We start from the raw sequence: 24,143 nt of genomic DNA on the forward strand, positions 1-24,143 counted from the left end.
TTCCTGTTTCAAAAGGGATCTTTTTATGTGTACACTTGATTTTGTGTGTCAGTTCTTTATGTTCCTAAGGAATGGTCTTCGTCGGCTTGTTGCCACTGTCATCAGATTGTTATCAGTAGGCATCTCCCAACTGTGCTCTCTGTACCTGCTCTGGCTGGTCCCCTCGGCATCCTCTTCCTCCCTGGTGTTCCTTGTCACCTGTGGGCACTCACTGAAGCTCCGTCCACTCTTGGATACCATCCCTTCATCCACACTTATCTCCTGCTTTTTCCCTTCCCTGAATACCACCCACATCCACGATCCTACTCTGCAGTTCAGTGAGTAGTCGTTTGCCAGTTGAGCTATACATGTTAGCTTTGTTCCCCGGTCTAGAACACAAGCTCCTTGACAACAGGGGTCAAGCGATAGAGGTGGTAAGGAGACTAACTTTGCCCGTTGGTATTATTTGAGAGCCTTTACATTAAAATGCTTTTCTAAACATCATTTCCCTTCCTGGCTTCATAAATTGTAACACATAAGCAGAACAAAAGCTTTCATACAGATTCGGTATGGTAACAAATAAAAATCCATCCACGTTTGACAAGTGCCTTTTGCTCTGAAGGGAAGATAAAAATAAACCATAGTGATGATAGTGAACAAAACCAAACCTGTCTGGCCGAGTGCTAATAATAGTGACTTTACTTCATGTAGGGGGCTTCCAGATCAATATAAAAAGCCTCACTCCATATTCAAGCCACTGCTATTTACTTAGCTGTTCTCAAATGGGAATAAGCAGACATCAGCTATCAAGTTTCTAGCCTGGAAAAATCCATAAAGGCCACTGGACACAGACACCGTGGGGACATCATACAGACAGTTCATAAAAATAACTTGCCCAACATTTTTGGAAACTGATGCAGGCTGGGCTTGTGGCTCTGTCTGTTTCCTTTGCTTTATCCAGTAACAACAGAGAAGAAGCCAGTTACCAGGGCTATGAGAACTTGGATGCTACAGGAGATAGCCACTACTCCTACTCATAAACAGGGGGTTGCCAATCCTGTCCATGAATACTTGGAACAAACAACCGTTATGCACTCTAAAAGAATGCATCAATCCATTCAGAGATATTTATTGAGCACTTACCACTACGTGCTAAGTATCAAAAGAGATTCAAACATATATCAGTTATCCCCTAGTTTTAAGGAATTTGGAGTCTAGTAGCAAAATGCTTGTTCAGAACATGTCTGTTAGTATCATAGGAGACCCAATTTAACCCGTTGGAGGATGGAGAGATCACTTTCAGTGGAGTGATCAGAGAAGGCTCTATGATAGAGGAGGGCACTTAGAACAGATGTATGATTTAAAAAACCTTTTTATTAAAGTATAGCACACACACTTAAAAGTGTACATCTCGTAAAGACTACAGGCTAACTGAATTTTCACAAATGGAACACACTAGTTACATAACCAGCGCTCTGGTTAGGTAACCAGATGGAATAGTACAGTACTCCAGAAGCCACCTTGTGCCTTTTTCCAATCATTCCTGGAAGGAGTAGGATTTTGTTAGCTGAATGTAGATAGCAAATGACTGGAGGAGGGAATAGCCTCATAAAGACGTGGAAATGGAAAGGCATGACCCATGTTTGAGGAATGAACTGAAGAGTAATTTGTTTGAAGCATCAGATGGAGAACAGGGTTGAGCTCATGTTGTAGAGCTTTAAATGCCAAGTAAAGGAGTTAGATTTCATTCATTAGCTGCTGAAGGTTTTTGAGCAAGGGAGGAATATTTTGTTAAGACTTTTGAGGATGGCTGGTAATTTACTAGTGATGGGAAAGGTGAGACTGGAGGTTGGATGACTGGTTGGGAAACTTCTAGAATATCCCGATATGGGATAATTTTGGCTTTGTAGTGGCAGGTGAAGACAGAGACACAACTGTCCACAGGCACCCTTATTAAGAGCCACCAAAAATTGAATGGTTGTGGATCTGAGGAAAGAGGAAGAGTCAAAGGAATTTCCTTTCATAGAACTAATCAAGACAAAATTCACTGTTAATTACTTTTTTGTTAAGGGCTAACACAATCTTTGAATGCTGCCTCTCCAAGAGAGCTCTAAAAAAAATTTTTTTTTAACAGTATTTAAATAAAACCTTGAGTTACTTCTAAGGAAATTCTAAAGGAAGCCACTGACCTTTCAGACAAAAAGAATCCATTGTTAGTCAGAAACATGGACTGTTTGTCTTTTCAAATGGGTGCCTGCTAGAATAAATATTTTGCTGGGAAAAATGGACCCTAATGATGATTGAAGATGTCATATTAAAAGCAAATTACTGGGTGTTGCTCACCTGCCTGTTTCTTCATCTTTCCTTTAAAAAATTTTTTCCTTTAAAAAAATGTTTATTTATTTGAGAGAGAGAGAGAGAGAGCAAGCGAGCAGGGGAGGGGCAAAGAGAGAGGGAGACACAGAACCCAAAGCAGGCTCCAGGCTTTGAGTGGTCAGCACAGAGCCTCATATGGGGGGCTTCAACTCATGAACCGTGAGATCATGACCTGAGCTGAAGTCAGATGCTTAACCGACTGAGCCACCCAGGCGCCCCTCTTCGTCCTTCCTTTAAATGATTCTCATTAATCCGAATTTCTGGACAGGATGAATTAATTCATTAGCTTTAGTGTATTTTTGCAGAAAATGAAAAATATTTTGAAGAAAAGGCCATGATATGTTTTCCTTTGGCAACTTCTTGTATCACTTTGGCTATGTGGGTCATTTTTTTTTTTTTTTTTAATAAGTTAAAGTATCAAATCAGGCTTTGCTTCTTCCGTCAGATCTTCCTTGAACTTAGACTGTACAGCTGGGCTATCTATGTTGTCTCCTAGCAGCTGAGGCAAACTCTACATACTTTAGTGAGATTACCTGTTTTATTGTCTTACTCACTAGTTGTAAACTTCCTGGATGCAAAGCAACATATCATGTTTATTATTTTCCCTCTGGTAACTAGCTGTGTATAGTACTCCTTAAACATATGTGTGGGTTGAATAAATAAATAAATGAATGGATTGGATTCAGAGAATTGTGATGTCTTAACAAAATCTGTGCAGACTGATCTAATAGATATTAGTTAAATACTTTTTGTTGCGGGGGGGAGGAGGAAGGAGGCCAATTACAGCTGAGAACCAAGAAATATATTACTATCCATATTAATTTATAAGTTATTACCTGAAATAGTATTACTGAAAGCCTGGATTCTCATTGGAAGATCCAAGCTTTTTTCGTTTTCTTTTTTGGAGGAGTACAAACTAATTCAGTAGGCTAAGCAGGGAATACTACAGCAGAGAGGGAAGATGAAGTGAGAAAGCAAAAAGTGTAGCAAAATGTGACTATATGGAAAGCACTAGACCTTGTTTCCTCTTTTTTCCTTGGCACAGCACAAAGGGTTAGAGGTATACTTATTTCTTTTTCTCAAAAATTTCGTCTCTCCTTTTTTCACCACTGTCTTTACCACTATATTTTATTGATGCTCTCCCACTCTCTCTCCCCCGCCATTCCATCTTTCTCTCTAAAGCAGCAGGTTCTTCCCTCAACAAATAATCACTGACCATCTAACATTTACTGTAACGTCTTTCAAAGTCTGTTCTTAACTGTATGTTTTTCTGTAGCGCCCGCACCTTATTCCTTAGAGGCTGTGGTATGTTTCCGGAGTTTAGATGCGTGTGGTTGTTTCCAGGCACTGGGATTTGTGTAGTAAAACACCGGCCGACGGCAGGGAAGTTGAAAGCTGTGGGTTCTTCCTGGGACCAGACGAAAGAAAGGGAACTTAACTTGGGAAAAAGCACATGGGTAGGAGATGGGGGGCGGGGAATCCGGCCAATACGCGAGCTGGCTTAGGTTGGACCCTCTGCTCTCTTTAGATCTGAGACCACTAAAGTAGGCAGGCACCAGTGGCCTGGAGACTGCTTCCCACGTCCTTCCAAGTAGCCACCGCTCACCTCCGCCAGTCCCGCGGCTGAAGTTCTAAACTTTTCTTCCAGCAGGGAGAGGAAGGGTGTTAAGAAGTTTGAAAGGGAAGTCCCGCCCCCTTCCCGGATTCCGATTGGCCGGAGCCGGCCCCACCCCCGCCAGGGCCGCGGGAGGATTGGCTGCGGAAGGGGAGCCCCACCGCAGGCCCGGAGCCGGGGGCAGCCGGGGGGCCCCCCAGGTGGCAGGTGGGGCCGGGACTGCCGGCGCCGCCTCCGTCGCCTCGCCGCGCGCTCGCAGCCCGCACACTTGAAGGTTCGCGCGCGGCTCGGGCGCGCCGCGCCGCCGGGAGCCGGACTGCGAAGACTTGGCCATGAAGAGTCTCAAGTCCCGCCTGAGGAGGCAGGAGGCGTCCGGACCCGCGTCGTCCGGCGCCGCCGTCGCCACCGCCAGCGCGGTGAGTCCCATGGCCCGTGCGTGTCCTGGGCTGCCAGGGCTGCCGGCGCTGCCCTCCCGCGAGCCGCGGGGTCCTTTGCTCGGAAGCGCGCGCCGCCCTGCTCAGCCTCCTCTCAGCTCGTCCCTCTCCGTCGTCCCGGGGACTCCTCCTCCCTTGGGCCGGGGCTCGGCGTCGGCGCGGAGACCCTGGAGACCCTCCCCGTCGCCGCCACGGCACAGCCCCCGCCGCTCACCCCCAGGTCCCCGAAACTCCTGGATGAAACCCCGGCGCTCCGGGATTCAATCGGCCCCACTCCTCCCTCCATCCCGGGTTTCTGGCTCCCCTCTTCCCCGGCGACCCCGGCCCCTCCCCTCGCCCGGGGCTGGCCCGGTTCCCCACGCGCGTCCTGTCGGGCCGGGCCCGCGGGGGGCCGGGACGGGGGGGACTAGCGCCCCACGATCCGGGTGGGCAGGGCAGCGGCCCGGGTGCCGGCCCGTCGCACTCCGCACCCTCCTCGGGTCCGAGACTCCGAGGCCCAGGGGACGTCGGGTGCTGGCCGCCGTCGCTGTATCACTGGGGAAGCTGAATTTCTGAGTGAGGCGGACGGACTAGGGCGCAGATGCAGACAAAGCATCGTAGGGAGCGGTCCTGGAAGTGGTGGTGACGCTGGGAAGGTGGTGGTCCTGCGGGGCCGAGCTTCACCTGTGGGACAGACGTGCGGGGGGACAGGCGGGCGGCGCTCGGCAGCCCGGCCTCAGCGTGCACGCTCACGAGTACTCAGGGCCTCTCTCTAATTGGCAGCAGATCAGAAATCTTGAGAAACAGCCTGACTGCAGATGTTGGGATTTGGATAATTTGGCAAGTCAGAAGAATGGCAGTGTCATCAAAATTCTGCGTTATTAAATGAAAGGTTGCTTTAAAAAGTCGCGAAGAGTCAGAAACGTACACGAGATGGGATGCCCAAACTGCCCAGTTTGCCCACTTGGAGTTACTAAAAAGGGCCTTTGTAATGTGGCACAAATTGTACTAAATGATTCTATGTGCTTTTTATGAGAATACTATTTAATCTGCTTCTGGTTAGGAGTTAATTCAGAATTGTGGCTTTCTCTTCGCCTACTTCTGGGATGATTTTACTCGGTCTTAACAGGACATTGTGGCAAAACTAGGCTCTTTAATATCCAGTTAAAAAAAAAAAAGGAAAGTTATAGATTGCACGATACTTGATGATTTGAAGTTTAATAAAGCATGGACTTGTTTTATAAGCACATAAGAGATTTCTTTGCTTCACGTTGTTTTTTAAAATAATAATTGACAAATATTTAGTGATATCAGAGGTCACCGTAGTTAAAGATTAAACTTTTTTGTAGTGCAGGTTGCCTTTCAGCTTTGTAAAAGACAAGCTTTTCTATATTTATTTGCTATATTTTCCCATTTTGTTTGGCTACAGATCCACATCCCAGTGGGAGGTTTCTATACCTTAATTTTATCCTGTTTTCTCCTCTAGAAATGCAGAGTATTTAATTGTTATTGCTATTAGCCTGCCAGTTTGCATTTTATACATTTGGAACATGAAGTGCATCTCTCCAACCTTAAATCTTTAGTATTTACTAAACTGAGCATTCTTTTTCTTAAAATAGCATAAAAATAAAGAGAAATACATAGTATAAAAAAGACAGAATCTGCCTGCTTAGAAAACGTGAACATTTTGGGGCGCCTAGGTGGCTCAGTCGGTTAAGCATGCAGCTCTTGGTTTCAACTCAGGTCCCGATATCATGGTTCGTGAGTTTGAGCCCCACTTCATGCTCCATGCTGACAGCGCAGAGCCTGCTTGGGATTCTCTCCCTTTCTTTGCCCCTTCCCTGCTTATGCGCGCGCTCTCTCTCTCTCTCTCTCTCTCTCTCTCTCTCTCAAAATAAATAAATAATAAAAAAGAAAAAGTGAGCATTTCTGTTTAAGTTAGACATTAGAATAAATTTTGTAAAATATTTAAATGAAAATAAATGAGTGTGATGATGAATAACACCAAACCAAGATAGAATGAAATGAATGTACAGGAGAAATAGATTCCTTTTGCTTTCAATCTATACCATAATCCCAAATGTCAGGCAGATTTGGTCACATGTGTATATATTGTTGGTGTTACCAGTTAATTGCATATTCCTTCAGAGTGTAGCACATACAAACAAATATGAATATAAATATTCACCCTTTATGGGAATGATAGCATACTGTACTTATTCTATATCATTTTTTAAATTGTAAATAATTAGGCCCAATCAGAGCTTCTCCATTCAGATCCTTGCTGTAATATGCAATGATGAATAAACCTGTGTATATTTCAAGTTTATGTGTGTATGTGCGTGTGTGTGTGCATGTGTGTGTAGGATCAGTTTCTAAAAGAATTGCTGGGTTAAAGGATACGCGCATTTGTAATAGTGAAGAATGTTAAATTTCCTTCCATACGTCATGTACCCAATGTGTGAGAAATTATTTTTTCCATGCTTTTAAGAGCCTGCTGCATGTTTTCTTTCTTTCTTTCCTTTTTTCTTTCTTTCTTCCTTTCTTTCTTTCTTTCTTTCTTTCTTTCTTTCTTTCTTTCTTTTTTAAATCACAAAATTTTATTGAAAATCACTAAAGACCTAAATAAGGAGATAAATAACCATGTTTTGGATTGGAACACTCATTATCTTAAGAACATCAACTTTCAATTGGCCCATACATTCAATGCTATTCCAATCCAACCCCAATAGATCTTTTCTCTTTTTCATGAACAGTTTATCCTTTGCATTTTTCTATTGGGTTGTTGATTTTTTAAATTCATTTGTACATACTTTATGTCATGGAAATTAGCCATTTTAGTAGGAGTAATATTTTTTCTTAGTTGGTTATTCATCTTAGGACTTTGTTTATGGTGGCTTTTGCTATGCAGAAAGTGGTTATTTTTATGCAGTTCAGTTTATCAACCTTTTGTGACTTTTAGGTTTACATTATATTTTCATCTTTTTACTCTGTAATATTAAGCAAAAAAAAAAAATCTACCTAATTTCTTTTAGTTTTTTAATTTGCGTCATGTTTAACATATAAGTGTTTGATCCATATAGAATAATCTGGTGTAAGGCATATATATATATATATATATATATATATATATATGTATGTATATGTGTATATATATATATATGTATATGTATATATATCTTGCTTCCCCCCCTCCCTTTTACCCCCACGATTACCTAATTTGAATCTTAAAGCAGTCATTTAATTATCATGGTAATCATCATAATGTTCTCTGCACAACTTTGATTTGAGGAAGAAAAATCTTAACATGTGTATTTCATAAATCTTTTTCTTCTTGTATTTATTTAAGGTTATTTATTTGAAAGAGATGCATTAACAATAGACTGAGGTATGTAAATATTTTATAGTATGTGAAATACAGATTATTAGCTTAACATGCTAAGTCATATGTAGAAAAAGTCATTTAAGGGGCGCTTGGGTGGCTCAGTCGGTTAGGCAGCCGACTTCGGCTCAGGTCATGATCTCGCGGTCCGTGAGTTCGAGCCCCGCATCGGGCTCTGTGCTGACAGCTCAGAGCCTGGAGCCTGTTTCAGATTCTGTGTCTCCCTCTCTCTGACCCCCCCCCGTTCATGCTCTGTCTCTCTCTGTCTCAAAAATAAATATAAACGTTAAAAAAAAATTTATTAAAAAAGAAAAAGTCACTTAAAATATTTTGAATAGTACCCTGGTTATAAATATGCCAATGAGTTTAGAGTTCACTCAACAGTGGTTATGTTTATATATATATATATATATATATATATATATATATATAAATGTAGTTCATAATTATAAATTGTGGGTAAAATACGTTTGAGAGTTTGTCCTATACTAGATGAATCTGGAGATAGCTGCATCTTTTAATCATAAAATAAAACTATTTTTGTTGTTGACATTTATCTTAATCACTAAATTGGAGCTTCAGATTTCTGAAAGGGATAATTGAATGACTGTAAATGCTATTTCAAATCTAGTCAATTACATATGCAATTATATGTACAATTATGTATACAATTATGTGTACAGTGAGAATAGACTATTCCGTTTTCACCTAGTTCAGACTAGGAAAATTGAGTAATTAAAATTAAGAGACTGTATTTCCAGACCAGTCACAGTAACAAATACTGTTAACAGACATTTTGGAAGGGGGTTCCACTTAAACTGTACTTATACTTATCATTTGTAGTGGAGTAAATGCTGATTGTGAGTTATCTCTGAGATGGGAGGTTCTGCAGTTAGTTTTCTGCTGTTTCTCTAGGCTACTCTGATTTGGGGGCAATGAATTTTATGAATGAGCAACCAAATACGTTCTAAAGCATCTTGTTAATATCTCAGTAACCTGAAAAAATATTGGTATTTCTAAACACATTTAGAGTTACAGATACAGCAACTGAAAAATATCTTCAAAAAATTCTTTTGATTCCCACTAAGAACACAAGTATGAGATGTTTAGAAAGTATAAAAGATTAAATTTTGCCTCAGTTATGATTTTGAGAAGCGTTTTCTGTTTTGTAGTACATTTGAAAAGATGTTAACATTATTATTAAAACAATGATTTTTGGGTAATGTGAATAGTAAGAATTAAGATCACAAATTGTTACATTTAAACTCATGATACTTAATTGAGCATTGTTTACTCAGTTTCATTTAGGATACCAACCTTTATTTTTGTTGTTTTCTTTTAAAGATTTTATTTTATTTTTTAAAGTAATCTCCACACCCAACTGGAGATCAAACTCCCGACCCTGAGATCAAGAGTTGCATGCTTCATGACTGAGCCAGTCAGGCGCCCCCAGGATGCCAACCTTTAATTAAAAACGCTTAGCTTAATTAAAGTTTTGTTCAGACAATTTCCTAGAGTTATCCCTGCATTGCATTTCTTGTGGTTCTTGAAGGAAGATCACAGTAAAGAAGCCCTATTTTTATACTTTTGATTTTAACTCCAGGTGATCATGCTTATTTGAATTGCTGAATTTTATTATAATACTAAAGCAGACAGTTGAGTTAGTACACAGGGAATTCAAGAACTTAAATGATGAGTAGTTAAGGATTTCTTTTTTAAGTTTATTTATTTATTTTGAGACAGAGAGAGGACAAGTGGGGGAGGATAAGAGAGGGAGAGAGAGAATCCCAAGCAGGCTCTGCACTGTCCTTGCTGAGCCCAATGTGGGGCTCGAACTCACAAACTGTGAGCTCATGACCTAAGCCAGAATCAAGAGTCAGATGCCTAACTGATTGAGCCACTCAGGGACCTGAGTAGTTAAGGATTTTAATTACTTCTTTTTTTAAAAGTTTATTTATTTGTTTTGCGAGAGGGTGGGGAGGGGCAGACAGCAAGGGAGAGAGAGAGAATCCCAAGTAGGCTCTGCACTGTCAGCTCAGAGCCTGATGGGGTGGGGGTCGGGGTGGGGGGCAGGGGTTGATCCCCTGAACTGTGAGATCATGACCTGAGCGGAAACTAAGAGGCACTTAACTGAGCCACCCAGGCGCCCCTTAATTGCTTATTAATAAGAGTGAAATAATGATTGTAAATCTTTGTTTATTGTGCACGATCCACATTTTTCGAATTTAAAATTATTAGTTCAGGAATTGGACCCTATTTAGTTTGGAAAACGTTGATGGAACACATAAGTTAGGCTCAAGAGTGAATTATAATTAAGTCCTCTGTGAAGAAATAGGTAATTCCAAGTTGGAAGCAGAAAATGCGTAAGTGGAGCCTGGAATCCTCTGTCACACTAGAAAGCAAGGAGGCTATCAAAGGTTCGGACTCAGGAGCCAACTTGAAGAGGTTCCCATGTGGCCAGTGCTGGGACAGTTCCATCATCAATAAGGATAATGTGGCAGTGTACTAGTCTTTAAATCTGTGCATTCATAATAATGATTACAAAACAAAGAGAAACTTGTCACTTTTGGAGGATGTTAGGGAGCCGATGTATTCTTTTAAGAACCAGAAAATAAAGACAAAGAATGAAGTATGATACTTTTCCTTAAGCCAACCAAGTATTTGATGAGGGAGGTTTCTTTTTTATACAAGGTGTTTTCATCCCAGCTAATAGATGAAGTTGGGATGATGGAATTGGTATATGTCACAGTTTCCCAGCTCCTATTGAATTGATGGATCTAGAGCACAGACAGTGATTATCAGTGGCTACTAAGGTCTCAAAGGGAAAGACAACCAGATGGGTTGTTGTCTATTTCTCCCGATAGAAATATTCATTACTACCTATGAATAGTCTTGCCCAAAGAGCCTCCATTTAACAGAAAATACAGGTATAGAGCAACATGGGGATGCAGTGAATGTAATTGTGATCATGGGAAACTCTTAGAACAAATGGCTTAGTTTCTTCAAAAGTAAATTATAATAAGAAAAAAAAATGGAGAAATCTGGAGATTAAAAGAGATTTAGGAGACATATTAACCAATTGCAATGATAGACTTCATTTGGACCCTGATTAATCATAAAAATAAAATGAGGCAATGTAAACACCACCGGGATAAGTGATGGCATTGTGGAACCATTACCTAAAAAGATTTAAATGTGATAATGGTAGCGATGTGGTTATGTTTGCAAAGAGTTTTTATCTTTCAGAGAAACATTTAGAAGTATATTGTTTACAGATGAAACGATGTGAAGTCTGGGATTTGTTTCCAAATAATCTGTGAGTGGGCGGATGGGAGAAGTGAGTAGTAGGGGGTAGAGTTGAAACAGGGTTGGTCATGAATTCATTGTTGTAGTTGGCTGGTTCATGATACTGTTGTATTTACTTTTGTGATACTATTGTATTTTGTGTATGTCCTAAAAATTCCGTAATGAGAAAGATCTAGCCACAGCCTTCAAAAGTTTTAAGAGCCAGACATATACTACAGTATGTTAAAAGCCAGGGAGTGATAGAGGTGTATATAAATTGCTGTGGGTGCACAGATGTGTAGGGTGGAGGAGGAGGAGGTGAAAAGGTGAAGCTTGAGCCTGGGCCAGATAGACAGTTTGAAGGGTTGTCCAGGCCAAAGAACAGCAAACGCAGTGGTGTAGAGCTGTGAAATTCCATAGTGCATTGAGGGAGCATCAGATGTGGAAAGGAACCTTGGTGTTACCATAGAGGGTGGCGCAGATGAGGTACGGATGAAAATTTCAGAGTGAGGAGCTGGAGGGTGGCAGCTAGAGGGGAATAAAGGAAAGCTTTTCTTTTTTGTTAACTTGAATTAAGAATTTGAATTCCTGGGCGCCTGGGTGGCTCAATCCGTTGAGAGTCTGACTTCGGCTCGGGCCCTGGTCTCACAGCTTGTGAGTTCGAGCCCCGCGTCGGGCTCTGTGTTGACAGCTCAGAGCCTGGAGCTTGCTTCGGATTCTGTGTCCCTCTCTTGCTCTGCTCCTCCCCTGCTCATGCTGTCTGTTTGTCTCTCTCTATCTTTCTCTCTCTCTCTCTCTTAATAATAAAGAATTTGAGTTCCTTGACAAGTTTAAGTCCTTGTTCAGACAGATTTCTCAATTGGTAAAATTTCATGTGAAGAAATTATTGTATGGGTAGGAGTTAACAAGTTTATCCTTCTTTTCTTTCCTGCTTAGAATGAGCTAATAGCCGGCAACATACTTGGTAAAGAAATCTACATCCAAGAATATTAAACTTAAACATTACAACTCCTCTGTTTCATCTCTATCATATTAGAAGACTTAAGTGTCCTGTTAGCAATCATGCAAACATTTGCCTTGACACCTAAGGCATATAATAAATTGTCGAACATTTCCACCTGCTTGAGCTTAGTTATATAAGAGCGATCAAATTGATTTCTGTAGGAAATTTGCCAAAAAATGATGGTTGAAATGCACTTCCTGAAATTATAAACAGAATGGCAGGATAATATACACTTGATGCCTCCTTATTCTGAATCGTAAAATAATTAAAAGCTTTATATAGCTTTTCTCTTCTAGGCTTAAATATATAACACAAAAAGACAAGAAAAGAATTACCCTTTTACAGTCACAAAAACGGTTTTGTGTGTTGGATTTTTGTTAGCCTCGGAAGTCTTGACTATTAAGAACATTGGTGAATTTATTTCAGAATGGTATAGTCTCCAAAGTGATGTGCAAAAGATGAGCCATGATAGTTACTAAAGCTGTGGTGAAGGATGAGATGGGATGAACTGTATAATCGAATCAGACCTGGCAAGTGCCCTGGAGGGAGAATAAGTGTATGACTGAAACAGTCAAGATAAGTAACTGCCTATTGTTTTAAAAACCTTCCCCTCCCCGTGCCCTAAGAGTCATACATGTTCAGTATAGAAAACAAAATACAGTTGAAGATAAAGAATAAAATAAGTCACCCGCAATGCTTTTTACTATGCCATAAGCCACTGGTCATGCTCTTTTTAAAGATTGCATATTGCCTCTTTATTATTCAATCAGAATTTAATTATCTTGATAACAGTGATGATACATGTATCATTTTTTGGATCATCTTTGATTCTGATAAGCTTTGTACTTAAAATTATAAGTAATTTGAAATGATTTGAGCAGATACCAATGTCCCACCAGGAATACTTAGCAAATACTAGTCAATTACGTAAAAAGAAATTATTGATAAGAAATCCAAGTGCCAATAGGCAATATGTACTGAGCGTGTATGTCCCGGCATTGTTTAAAGTGTTTTGCATTGGTTTACTTAATCCTGACAGCAACCCTAAGGAGTGGGTACTATTGCTGTCATTTTACAGACAAAATTAAGTAATTTGCGTGCCTAAGGTGTCATAGCTAATAAGTGGACATCAGGTAACCTGACTCCGGAACTCATGTTTTTAACCATGTGAACTGATAGAATTTCCAAGTGATGGCATTTGAATCTTAAACCATGTATGTACCGAAGAAAATGAGAGAGAGGAAGGTTTAGAGGGAAGGAAGGCCTTTTATGCTAAGTCTCAAAACCAATTTGTGTTCCTTCCAGCAGTGTAGAAATTGTTGCATTCACTACACCCTTCCAAAATGGGCACTATCATTTAAACCCATTTGTCGACCTGATCGGAAAAAAATTACAGCTTTAATCTGTGTTTTTGATTGCTAGGGAGTGTGAACATATTTCTAGGCTTATTGCCACTTTTAGTTTTTGTACTTAATTTTGTGATAATTGATACATTAAGAATCTTGGATTTTTTTACATTCACTGTGGAGTGTAACTAGTGGTATAAAAGTCTTTAATTTGTCCTATTCAACTTTTGTCTTGAATTCTACTTTGTCATATTTTGTGATATTATCCCTTTTTGCTTTTGCGCGCGCGCGCGTGTGTGTGTGTGTGTGTGTGTGTGTGTGTGTCTTTGCCCAACATATTATCCTAGCATTCTTGGTTTTAAATATTTTGGAGGACAAATTGGTGAAGCAAGATCTGAGAATCCAGTAGAACTAAAAATTGTGGGCTTACTAGCTGGAGGTGTGTGCACACAAGTGTGTACCCTAGGGTATATACTTTCTTGGCGGGGGAGGATGATACGTTTTTAATACTGACCTTATTGCTATGTTGTCAAGGTTTGACAAATTAACATTTTATATTTAAAAAAGCACTTTATGAAATATCGACATTCATGGCAATGGCTAAGTAGATAAATGTGGAAAAGGGAGTGTTTTCTTAGCCTCAGAAAAGCCAAATTGTGGGCCAAAGAATGTCCACTCATACATACCTCTTGAAACCTTGTCTGAGGCAGTATGGAGGCAGGGCAGTGTGTCTGCCCACTTGGGTTTGAATCTTGCTGCCCCTTTGTGACCTTGGACGAGTTACTTGAATATATTTGTTTCCTCATTTGGAAAGTGGGATTGTTAATTAAAGTTAAGAACTCAATAAATGTTAGTTCTTATTATTACGAACTGAAAAATCTCTCCAAAGGTCTTTCCATTTTTACCCTTATAACCAGCTGAACGGCAGTCTTTCCTGATCTTTTCCTTTCCAATTAATACATGCCCTTGTGGACTTTTAGATCTGGATCTTCAAAGGACCATCTGCTCCAGTCTCTTGCCCCTAAGGATATAAGTGGTGTCTCTATGTTTTACTTATTAAAAAACCAAACAAACAATGTTTCTGAGGGATGAGAAGATGAGGAAGATAGGAGGCTGGAAGTCGGGTGGGGGAATTCTTTAAACACATGCTACAAAGTACTAACTGCTGTGACAGGGGAATGGGTCTCTGCGGTCTCCGTGCGGATCCCGTCTGGGGCTGAGGAGTCGGTGCAGGTGTTTTCCTGCAGGATGAGCCTGCTGCTGCTGCTGCTGCTTTTTGAAACTTGGAGGTGAGAGTCACACAACACAAAGTTAATCAGTCACAAAGTGAACAACTCGGTGTCATATAGGGTGTTCCCAGTGTTGTGTAACTGCCATCTCTGTCTAGTTCCAGAACGTTTTCGTCACCCCAGAAGGAAACCCTGTACCCATTAAGCAGTTGCTTATGCGATCCAGGAAAGGAAGAAACTGCTCTCCAAGGCAACAGCAAGATAGCAAAGGCACGGAGCAGAAAAATGTCAAGAGTGGGGGAAGAGGGCAGTTGGTTTGTCAGTTTAGCTTTGGTGGCTCCTAGAATGAGTAATAAATAGGTGGGGGGATTGAGTAGGAGATAGGCAGGAGGGGAAGTTGGGACTAAATCTCAGAATGGCTTAAAATACGCCATATTTTAAGAGTGTTGGACTTTGTCTCGTGTATTCAGAATTTGGGAATCACACGATCAACTGTGCTTCGGATGGATTACTTGATAGGCCTGTTTAGGAGGGATTGTAGGGGCTCAAGCTTCGCAGGCGGGTGGATGGTTCATGAGGCTGCCGCCGTAGTGTAGGCAGGAATCCCCGAGGGCCCAAATCCTTACAGTGCTGTAAGGGAGAGAGAGGAGGGCACTGTTAGAGACATGCTATCTGAGACCCAGAGAAGTTGTGACTTGTTAAAGTCACAGTCAACAGACAAGAGCCCTTGCTTGCTGGCCCTCAGCGAGCCCCAGTGAGTCCCCCAGGGCATGATGCAGTGTGTGGGAGGCATAGTCCCTGACCAGAGGTAATTGTGTGCTAGAACACCGCCTGTGTCTTCTTGCAGGCCGGCAAGTTGGCATTGTTTTGAAGTGAGCTTGATTTATAACCAGTTTGGATGAATAGCTCAATATTCTGATGATGCTATTTGCAAAATACTTTTGAAAGTTTAATTTGCTATTCTAATAATCTTTATAAGCACAGATTTTGAGCACATATCTAATTTGTGCTCATAAAAGTTTTCTCCAACTTTTATTATGAAAATTTGAAATATAAAATAGTACAGTGGATTAGGACCTACTTGCTCACTACTTAGATTCAAGAGTCAAAATTCTGCTGTATTTGCTCTATCTATATGTAATATATACACACATTTTTCATTAAGTCTCTTGAGAGTTGCATATATATTTTACCTTTAATTTTACCTTTATATACTTTTACCTTTTTATATACTTTACCTTTAAATACTGTAGCATCCATCACTTAAGGATAAGATATCTTCTTATCTATGATATAATACTGATATTTTAAAGGAGTTTGTGACCACTAAACTAGCCCTGCAAGAAATATTAAGGGGGACTCTCTGAGGGGGCAAAAGATGAAAAAAAAAAAAAAAATATATATATATATATATATATATATATATATATATATATATATATATAAATAAATACCAAAAGCAACAAAAGATTAGAAAGGACCAGAGAACACCACCAGAAACTCCAACTCTACAAGCATCACAATGGCGGTAAGTTCATCTTTCAGTACTCACTCTAAACGTCAATGGACTCCATGCTCCAGTCAAAAGACGTAGGGTAACAGAATGGATAAGAAATCAAGACCCATCTGTATGCTGTTTACAAGAGACCCACTTTAGACCTAAAGACACCTACAGATTGAAAATAAGGGGATGGAGAACCACCTATCATGCTAATGTTCAACAAAAGAAAGCCGGAGTAGCCATACTTATATCAGACAATCTAGACTTTAAAGACTGTATCAAGAGATGCAGAAGGGCATTATATCTTGTATTGTTGCTTTTGGTTTCTTATATTGGTCTATTTCATAAGAATTTTTATCAAAATCAATGCTTTTGTTTGACATAAATTATTCTATGATTTTCCTTTTCCTTGTGTAAATAGAAGGAAAATGTGATGCAGTTTTAGAAGCATCTTTCATTTTAGTGTCATACCATATAAGTAGAGATATTCTATAGGCAAAAGATCAGGATTAAGAAGATGCCCGAAAATCTTGGTTTGAGTCTAGGCGCTGCGATTGAAAAGCTCTGTGACCTTGGGCAAGTTACTTCGGAAGTTCCAATTCTTTCTCTTGTAAGGTGGGGATGATTTTACTTGCCTTTCTACCCTATCAGAGATTATAGGTAACTAAAAAGAATGCCAACATTTTGGAAGCTGTACAACAATGTAAATAGAAATTTCAGCAGTGGTTGTTATCTGTCAGTTAAAACAATTACATTAGTTTTTGTTAGGTGTACCTAAAATTGTACTGATCCTATTCTGAAAATATAGAAAGCATTGCTCACGTCTTGATGGGGTGAAGAGTAAAGTTTATTGTTTATATGTGGAATGAAAAGACCTTCTGAATTCTAATTTGAATTGCTTTTTTCTAATGTTTGCATGAATAGAGAATAAGACTAAGAAAAGTACAACTTTTGTTTTTGTACAAGGGGATTTTGAGTTGGTTAGCTGAATTTAAAAATACACTTGCAAGGGAGAAGTCTTTGTCAGGTTACAAAATGCATATTTTTCCCCACTGAACTTTCCTGGAGTAACACAATGAATGATTACTTTGCAGGCTGTGGAGAAAAGGGCAGAGTTGAAACTATGGCTAGTATTTTGTATTTCTGACCGTCACAGGCTTCTCATTGCAGGGGTATTTCTCACAGCTATCAACATGTTCTTTCTGCTGTTAGTACCAATAGGCAGGATCCTGGCTCTTTTTTTTTTTTTTTTTCTTTTTTTTTTTTGCTGGAGACAAGACTTTGGAATTCTATTGAGGGACACGCTACTTATATATTTGCCACTGTATAGGTTATAATTACTTTGAGACTAAAAATTTCAGCACAGTTCAGTTCCCCCACTATTTAACAGATTTGGTCTTCACAGTTTTATTGCCTGCCCTCAATTTTTTTGTGTCACTTCTAGGAGATGTTATCCAGCTCCCTTGCAGACTGCCCCAGAATTTTTAGCTCAAGAGTAGCTGAGATTTAGAAAGACTTTCTTCTCTGCCTAGGGGGAAGAATTTCCTGAAGGCCACAAACGTATTTATGATCTGTTACATTGTATTTTCATTCAACAAATATTTATTTAGTACTGACTATATGTCAGGTTCTTTTCCTCCCTCCCTTCCTCCCTTCCTTCCTCCCCTCTTCTTTTCTCCTTTTTCTCCTCTCTTTCCCCTTGCCCGCCTTCTTTTTCCTCCTCTTCCTTCCCTTCCTCCTTTCTCTTTCCTCTTCCTCCTTTTTTCTTTCTTCCTCCTCCTTTCTCTTTCCTCCTCTCTCCTCCTCCTTTCTCTTTCCTCCTCCCTCTTCCTCCTTTCTCTTTCCTCCTCCTCTTTTCTCTTTCCTCCTCCTCCTCCTCCTCCTCCACCTGATTTGTGTGGTGCCGATGGGAACTATCTTAAACCAAAGTCAGTCAGCTGAATCCTTCCTGAGAGGCCCTGCCAGCCTGATCCCAGGGTCATATCCTTAGTCCTAGTTTTTCTTAATGAACTTTGGATGGAGTAATCTATATATGAGCTAGTTTTTTATTTGGCCTATTTACCTCTCCTCCAATCTGCATATTTAGAATCAAACTGGAGTTTTGTGTTATGGAAATTGTCACTGGTTTCAGAGTTCTTTGCTTCTGTTTTCCCCAGGCATTATGATTTAGCACTAAAGTGGCACTAACCTTTATTTCCACTTTAATGGTTCATTATTTCCTAAATGTTCAACCTTTTGTTGTGACTAGAACACTGGCCCCCAAAGAGGTGACAGTTTTGCAAAAACATGTTTCTTTTTTTGAACTTCAGCTCATTTTTTTATTTAACTAATTTTAGAATTCATGTAATTTTCCCCCAAGTTTTAAAATAACTTTACACTTTATTTCTTTAATACATTTAAATATTTGATTTTTAGAGTTAGAAAGGACCTTTCAGGTTTTCTGATCCAGTGGCAAGATAACCTTCAAGCTTTTCAGCCACAACCCACAGTTAAGTGTACATTTTCTATTGTGACGCAGAGGTGTGGTAGACAGAATTCTAAAAACGATCCTCCACGATCTCCCCCATCCCCAGGACTTTGAATATGATGAGAAAATATGCCCGCCATTATGTTGCTATGTGGCAGATGAGATTTTGCAGATGTAATTTAAGGTTGTAATCACTTGACTTTGGGTCGGCCAAAAAGGAGATTATCCAGGTGGACCTGTTCTAATCACTTGAACTTTTGAAAAACAGATTTTTCTCTGGCTCACAGCAGAACTGGAAGTCAGAGAGTTTTGAAGGAAGGACAAGAGAGACTGGTCATGTTGTTGCTGGCCTTGAGGGGGTACGGGGTTGTGGGAGAAGGAATGCCAGTGGCCTTCAAGAGCTGTGGGAGAGAGGCTCTGATGGCCAGCAAGGAGACAGGTGCCACAGAACTACAGTTGGAGGGAACTGAGTTCTGCCAACAACCTGAACGAGCCTGGAAGCATTTGTCCCCAGGTAAGAGGCAAGCCTGGCTGGTGACTTTGGCTTTGGGAGACCCTAAGCAAAGAAGCCAGTTGGTCCCACCTGGGCTTCTAACCTACACAACTGTGAAGTAATAAGTAAGTGTGTTTTCAAGCCTCTAAGTTTGTAGGGATTTTTTACACAGCAGTAGAAAACTAATATGCAAGACTATTTTGCAACCATATGAAGAAGTTCTGTGGAAGAGATAGAGTTCTTACAAGTGAAAAAATCAGAATAAAAAACAGAGGTGCAACCTGATAGTAGTCATATAAAACATTCACTCGGGAAGAGATCAGCAGGGAATAACAAAGATGATCATCATTACCAATTATGAGATTTTTATTTTCTGGGTTTTTTTTTGTCATGATGTGACTTGTTGTAACTAAAATAGACTTATATTTTTTTAATGTTTGTTTATTTTTGAGAGAACAGAGCATGAGCGGAGTAGGGGCAGAGACGGACGGAGACACAGAATCCGAAGCAGGTCCAGGCTCTGAGCTGTCAGCACAGACCCACGAACCGTGAGATCCTGACCTGAGCCGAAGTCGGACGCTTAGCCAACTGAGCCACCCAGGCGCCCCTAAAATAGACTTATATTAATAGCATTTATAATGAACTGATTTGTATAAAACTAGGAACCTAATTTGGGAATTTATTACTGGGAACATACAAATCATTGGCCTTGAAAGATTCTTGCTGGCAAGTGTCACATGTGAAAAACTTCTGAACGTTCCCCCTAATTTTGTTTAACTACTGAATATATCATGAAGCTCATGGGTAGCAAGAACCTGTGGGTAATTAGGTAAAAGCCCTGTATTTCCTAACATTTGCCACCTCATTCATTTGCTGGGGAAACAGCTCTTGCTGGCCCATGTTGTATTGACAGGGAGAATGCACAGGCCTGCATGTTGTTTTTGAAAAAGAGAGTCCACAGAGAGGTCTAAGAGTGGCTTGGAAAGATAGACTTAAAGTCGCTTGTGTGTGGCCTTTAAAGATGTGCAAGGACTTCTTATTGCTTGCCTTCAAGCCACTTTGAGTCCTTCATGCCTCTTAGAGTGAAGGCATTATTTACTGCAAGGGCCCTTGTAAGTTCAGCTTTTATTAGTCAGAGTGTTTTCTGTACACACAACTGAGGAAGTAGAATAGCAGTTTTCCTAATTGCTTAGATCTAATTACATTCCTGCTGCTGAACTGATGGCGTGGGAAAGGATGCGTCACAGAGGAGGAAGGCACTACACTTAGGGTCCATTAGAGAGGCTTTTGGGTGTGGTGGGTTGGGCTGTACCCCTAAGACAAAGGAAGTGTCTCATTTAACGCAATGAGCCTGTCTTGTTGGGTTTTTGTTGTTATTGTTGGTTCTGACCTGTAAGATCAACTTTCCTGTGTCTGCTCCTGACTGCACAGCATGGTGGATACTCCTCAAAGAGGGCTAGAGAAGGAATGTTGTTGTCGTGGAGATGAGACCGTATCCTCCGAGTTATCCTGGAGTCGGACTGATTTATTAAAACCAACATTGCCAGCCATCTAGGGTACTATTGCTTGTCATCGTCCCTGGGTGATAACACTGATTCAGTTAAATAGCAGTAATTGGAAATAAATGCCTAAAATGGCAACATTTCCATTTCAAGTGTGAACGCACGTGCTTGAAAATTACAAACCACTTTTATTTTTATTTTTTATTTTATTTTACTTTTTTATTTTTTTTTTTTAACAATTTTTTTTTCAACGTTTATTTATTTTTGGGACAGAGAGAGACAGAGCATGAACGGGGGAGGGGCAGAGAGAGAGGGAAACACAGAATCAGAAGCAGGCTCCAGGCTCTGAGCCATCAGCCCAGAGCCCGACGCGGGGCTCGAACTCCCGGACCGCGAGATCGTGACCTGGCTGAAGTCGGACGCTTAACCGACTGCGCCACCCAGGTGCCCCTTATTTTACTTTTTTAACGTTTTATTTATTTTTGAGACAGAGAGAGACAGAGCATGAACGGGGGAGGGGTAGAGAGAGAGGGAGACACAGAATTGGAAGCAGGCTCCAGGCCCTGAGCCATCAGCCCAGAGCCCGACGCGGGGCTTGAACTCACGGACCTCGAGATCGTGACCTGAGCCGAAGTCGGCCGCCCAACCGACTGAGCCACCCAGGCGCCCCTACAAACCACTTTTAAACACCAGGCCAACTTTATAAAGGACAGTTTCGGGAGCTTTCTGGAATGCCTGACTTCTCCTCCTTCACAATTTCAAAACTTTTAAGTGTTCTGAGTGTGTGCTTATAGGTGACTCTTCCTGCTGAGTTCCCCTGTCCCTGTTTGGTACCATCCCTCCTAACAGGCTAAGCAGACCCTGTGGTTCTTTGAGGGGACACAGATGATGAGTGGGGTGGCAAGTGCCATCATGGCTTAGAACAGGACAGACCTTGGGCATGTGGGAATCAGTGTGCTGTTTTCTGCTTCGTACAATTCCTGCTGAGTGGGAGGTGAGATTAAAACAACAGGCTCTTGCCTCCTATTTTGGCTCATTTCCTGATCCTGAATGAGTCCCTTCTTAAATTTGGTACCCTAAGCAAATCTCTCCCTTAATCCTGGTCCTGGCTTTGCTCATTGGTGCCTCATTTGATTAGCAAGTTACCCCATCTTCTTTTCTCTGAAGGAGAAACTATTCTTTTTTTGCCCAGAGAATCTACAGTGAGGGTCTTTAAATTGGTTCTTGTGTATATGACTTGACTTGGCCACTGCGATCACAGATTTATACATGAATGTAAGAATATTCAGTTTATAAAGATTCATAAAATTTCTTAGGCAGTTGAAGTAGTTTGATTTGTGTATGGTATCTTAGTAATGTAAGTATTGTGAAAATAGTTTAGATCAGCAAATATCACATGACTGTGATTGCTACCTTTTCTAAAGTGTTATCTGTTGTTTTTTTTTTTTTTTTAATTGTCCAGGGAATATTCTGATTCTGATTGGTTGTGCTTACTTTTTTTTTAACATCACCCCTATCTATTTTTTAAAAATGTTTATTGGTTTATTTTGAGAAAGAGAGAGTTCATGAAAGGGCGAGGCAGAGGGAGGGAGAGAATCCCTGGGGCTTAGATACACATCTCAAACCGAATTCTAGAGCCAATAGTATCAATTTAGTTGAACTTCTGACACAGTTATCTTTCCTATTGATTTCAAAAATATGGCAAAATTTTTGGTTAAATTATATAAATTAGCAGGACTCTATCATCAGTGGAATTTTGAAGTTTTTTTATTTTTTTTTTGAATTTTGAGTTTTTAATATGTAGCCACTTGAGAATTTGGTATATATCTTACACATCTATAAAGTTTGCATTTTAGAATCATTTGAACAAACTTTTAAAGCAACATTGGTTTATATTGCAAACAATAAGACCAAATTATTTTTGCTTTAATTCATCTCTTTATGGCAGCGGTTCTCAACTTGCAGGCACCTTTGTTCCCGTGGGGACATTTGGCAATGTCTGGAGACATTTTTGGTTGTCACAACTTGGAGGGTACTATGATGTCTAGTGGGAAGACGCCAGGGATGCTGCTAACCCTCTTATAATGCATAGGACAGTCCCTCTGCAACAAAAACTTAACATGGTTCAAAATGTCAATAATGCCAAGGTTGAGAAACCCTGCCTTATATGTCGTCATAGCAAAGTATAGTTTCTGTAGTCCTTTGCATTTTCCATTTTTCCACCACTTAGGTGAACCAGAATTTTTAAAAAAGTGCTTTTGTCATGATAGTTAGTAGATTGATTACAGAAATGGCCCTATTCTGTACCTTTCCTTGTATCCACAGGTTGCAATGTGACTATCTGTTTTCCTGCTTCTTGAGTCTAGGTTGTGCTTTGGACAATAGAAGGTGTTGGAAATGATGTTGAGTCTGGGTATCAAAGATTTTTCATGCTTCTGTTCTCTCTTATGAGCGAGCCCATGCCACACTGATGGTTAGCAGTTGCTGCTTTTGCCCTGTCGGCAAGCCACTCACCAGACATGGGAAAGAGACCATCCTAGACCAGCCAGGCCCCAACACCCTTGGGCAGGTGGTAGTAGAGGCTTGTGTGGGCCTGAGATTACTCAGTCTGGCCCGGCACAGCAGAACTGCCCAGTTGACCTGCAGACTTGTGAGCAATAGTAAATGGTCGCTGTTTCAAATCACTGTTTGGTTTTGCAGCAATAGAAAACTGATACGTGATGAAATAATAACACTTTTGTGGGAGAATGGACATTTTTGCCTTTTCCTCTGATTATTAATAATGCCAGGCAGAGGGCTTGTTAAAAAAGCCTTGATATGGGATTGCATTTGTTGTCTTCATGTTTTACAGACAGGAAAGCCATAAAGATTTTTTTTTTATATGAGATTTATTGCCAAACTGGTTTCCATACAACACCCAGTGCTCATCCCAACAGGTGCCCTCCTCAATGCCTATCATCCACCCTCCCCTCCCTCCCACCTCCCATCAACCCTCAGTGTATTCTCACTTTTTAAGAATCTCTTATGGTTTGGCTCCCTCCCTAACTTTTTTTTTTTATTTCTCCTCCCCCATGGTCTTCTGTTAAGTTTCTTAGGATCCACGTAAGAGTGAAAACACATGGTATCTGTCTTTCTCTGTATGACTTGTTTCGCTTAGCATCACACTCTCCAGTTCCATCCACGTTGCTACAAAAGGCCATATTTCAATCTTTCTCATTGCCAAGTAGTAGTCCATTGTGTACATAGACCACAATTTCTTTATCCATTCATCAGTTGATGGACATTTAGGCTCTTTCCATAATTTGGTTATTGTTGAAATAAAGATTGAAGTCAAGTGAACAAAGGGGAGAAGGTGGAAGGAGATTAAATCCGTGATCTCTTGGGGTCTGGATCATGTTTGGGTAATGGTTTTGGATTGTATTTGGATCCCAGGCTAAAGAGTTTAGCAGATCAGTTTTTTGTTTTGTTTTGTTTTGTTTTTGTTTATAGAACATCCCATGTATTGGGTTTGTTTGCTTCCTGATTATTACTTCTAGGTTCAATATTTGTGGC

General features: G+C 40.5%; 1 protein-coding gene across 1 annotated transcript in view; it reads left to right on the plus strand.

Moving 5' to 3' along the window:
* The first annotated feature begins 4,302 nt into the window (after positions 1-4,302).
* Positions 4,303-24,143, plus strand: part of UACA (uveal autoantigen with coiled-coil domains and ankyrin repeats) — a 95,988-nt gene continuing 76,147 nt past the window's right edge. Inside the window, exon 1 of the mRNA XM_047074434.1 lies at positions 4,303-4,386. Within this exon, the coding sequence (XP_046930390.1) occupies positions 4,303-4,386 (84 nt within the window). The remainder of the gene's footprint in view (positions 4,387-24,143) is intronic.

This window comes from Lynx rufus, unplaced genomic scaffold (genome assembly GCF_022079265.1).
Source record: "Lynx rufus isolate CCGP_SWC_20201006 ecotype Redwood Valley unplaced genomic scaffold, mLynRuf1.p SCAF_13, whole genome shotgun sequence".
NCBI lineage: Eukaryota > Metazoa > Chordata > Mammalia > Carnivora > Felidae > Lynx > Lynx rufus.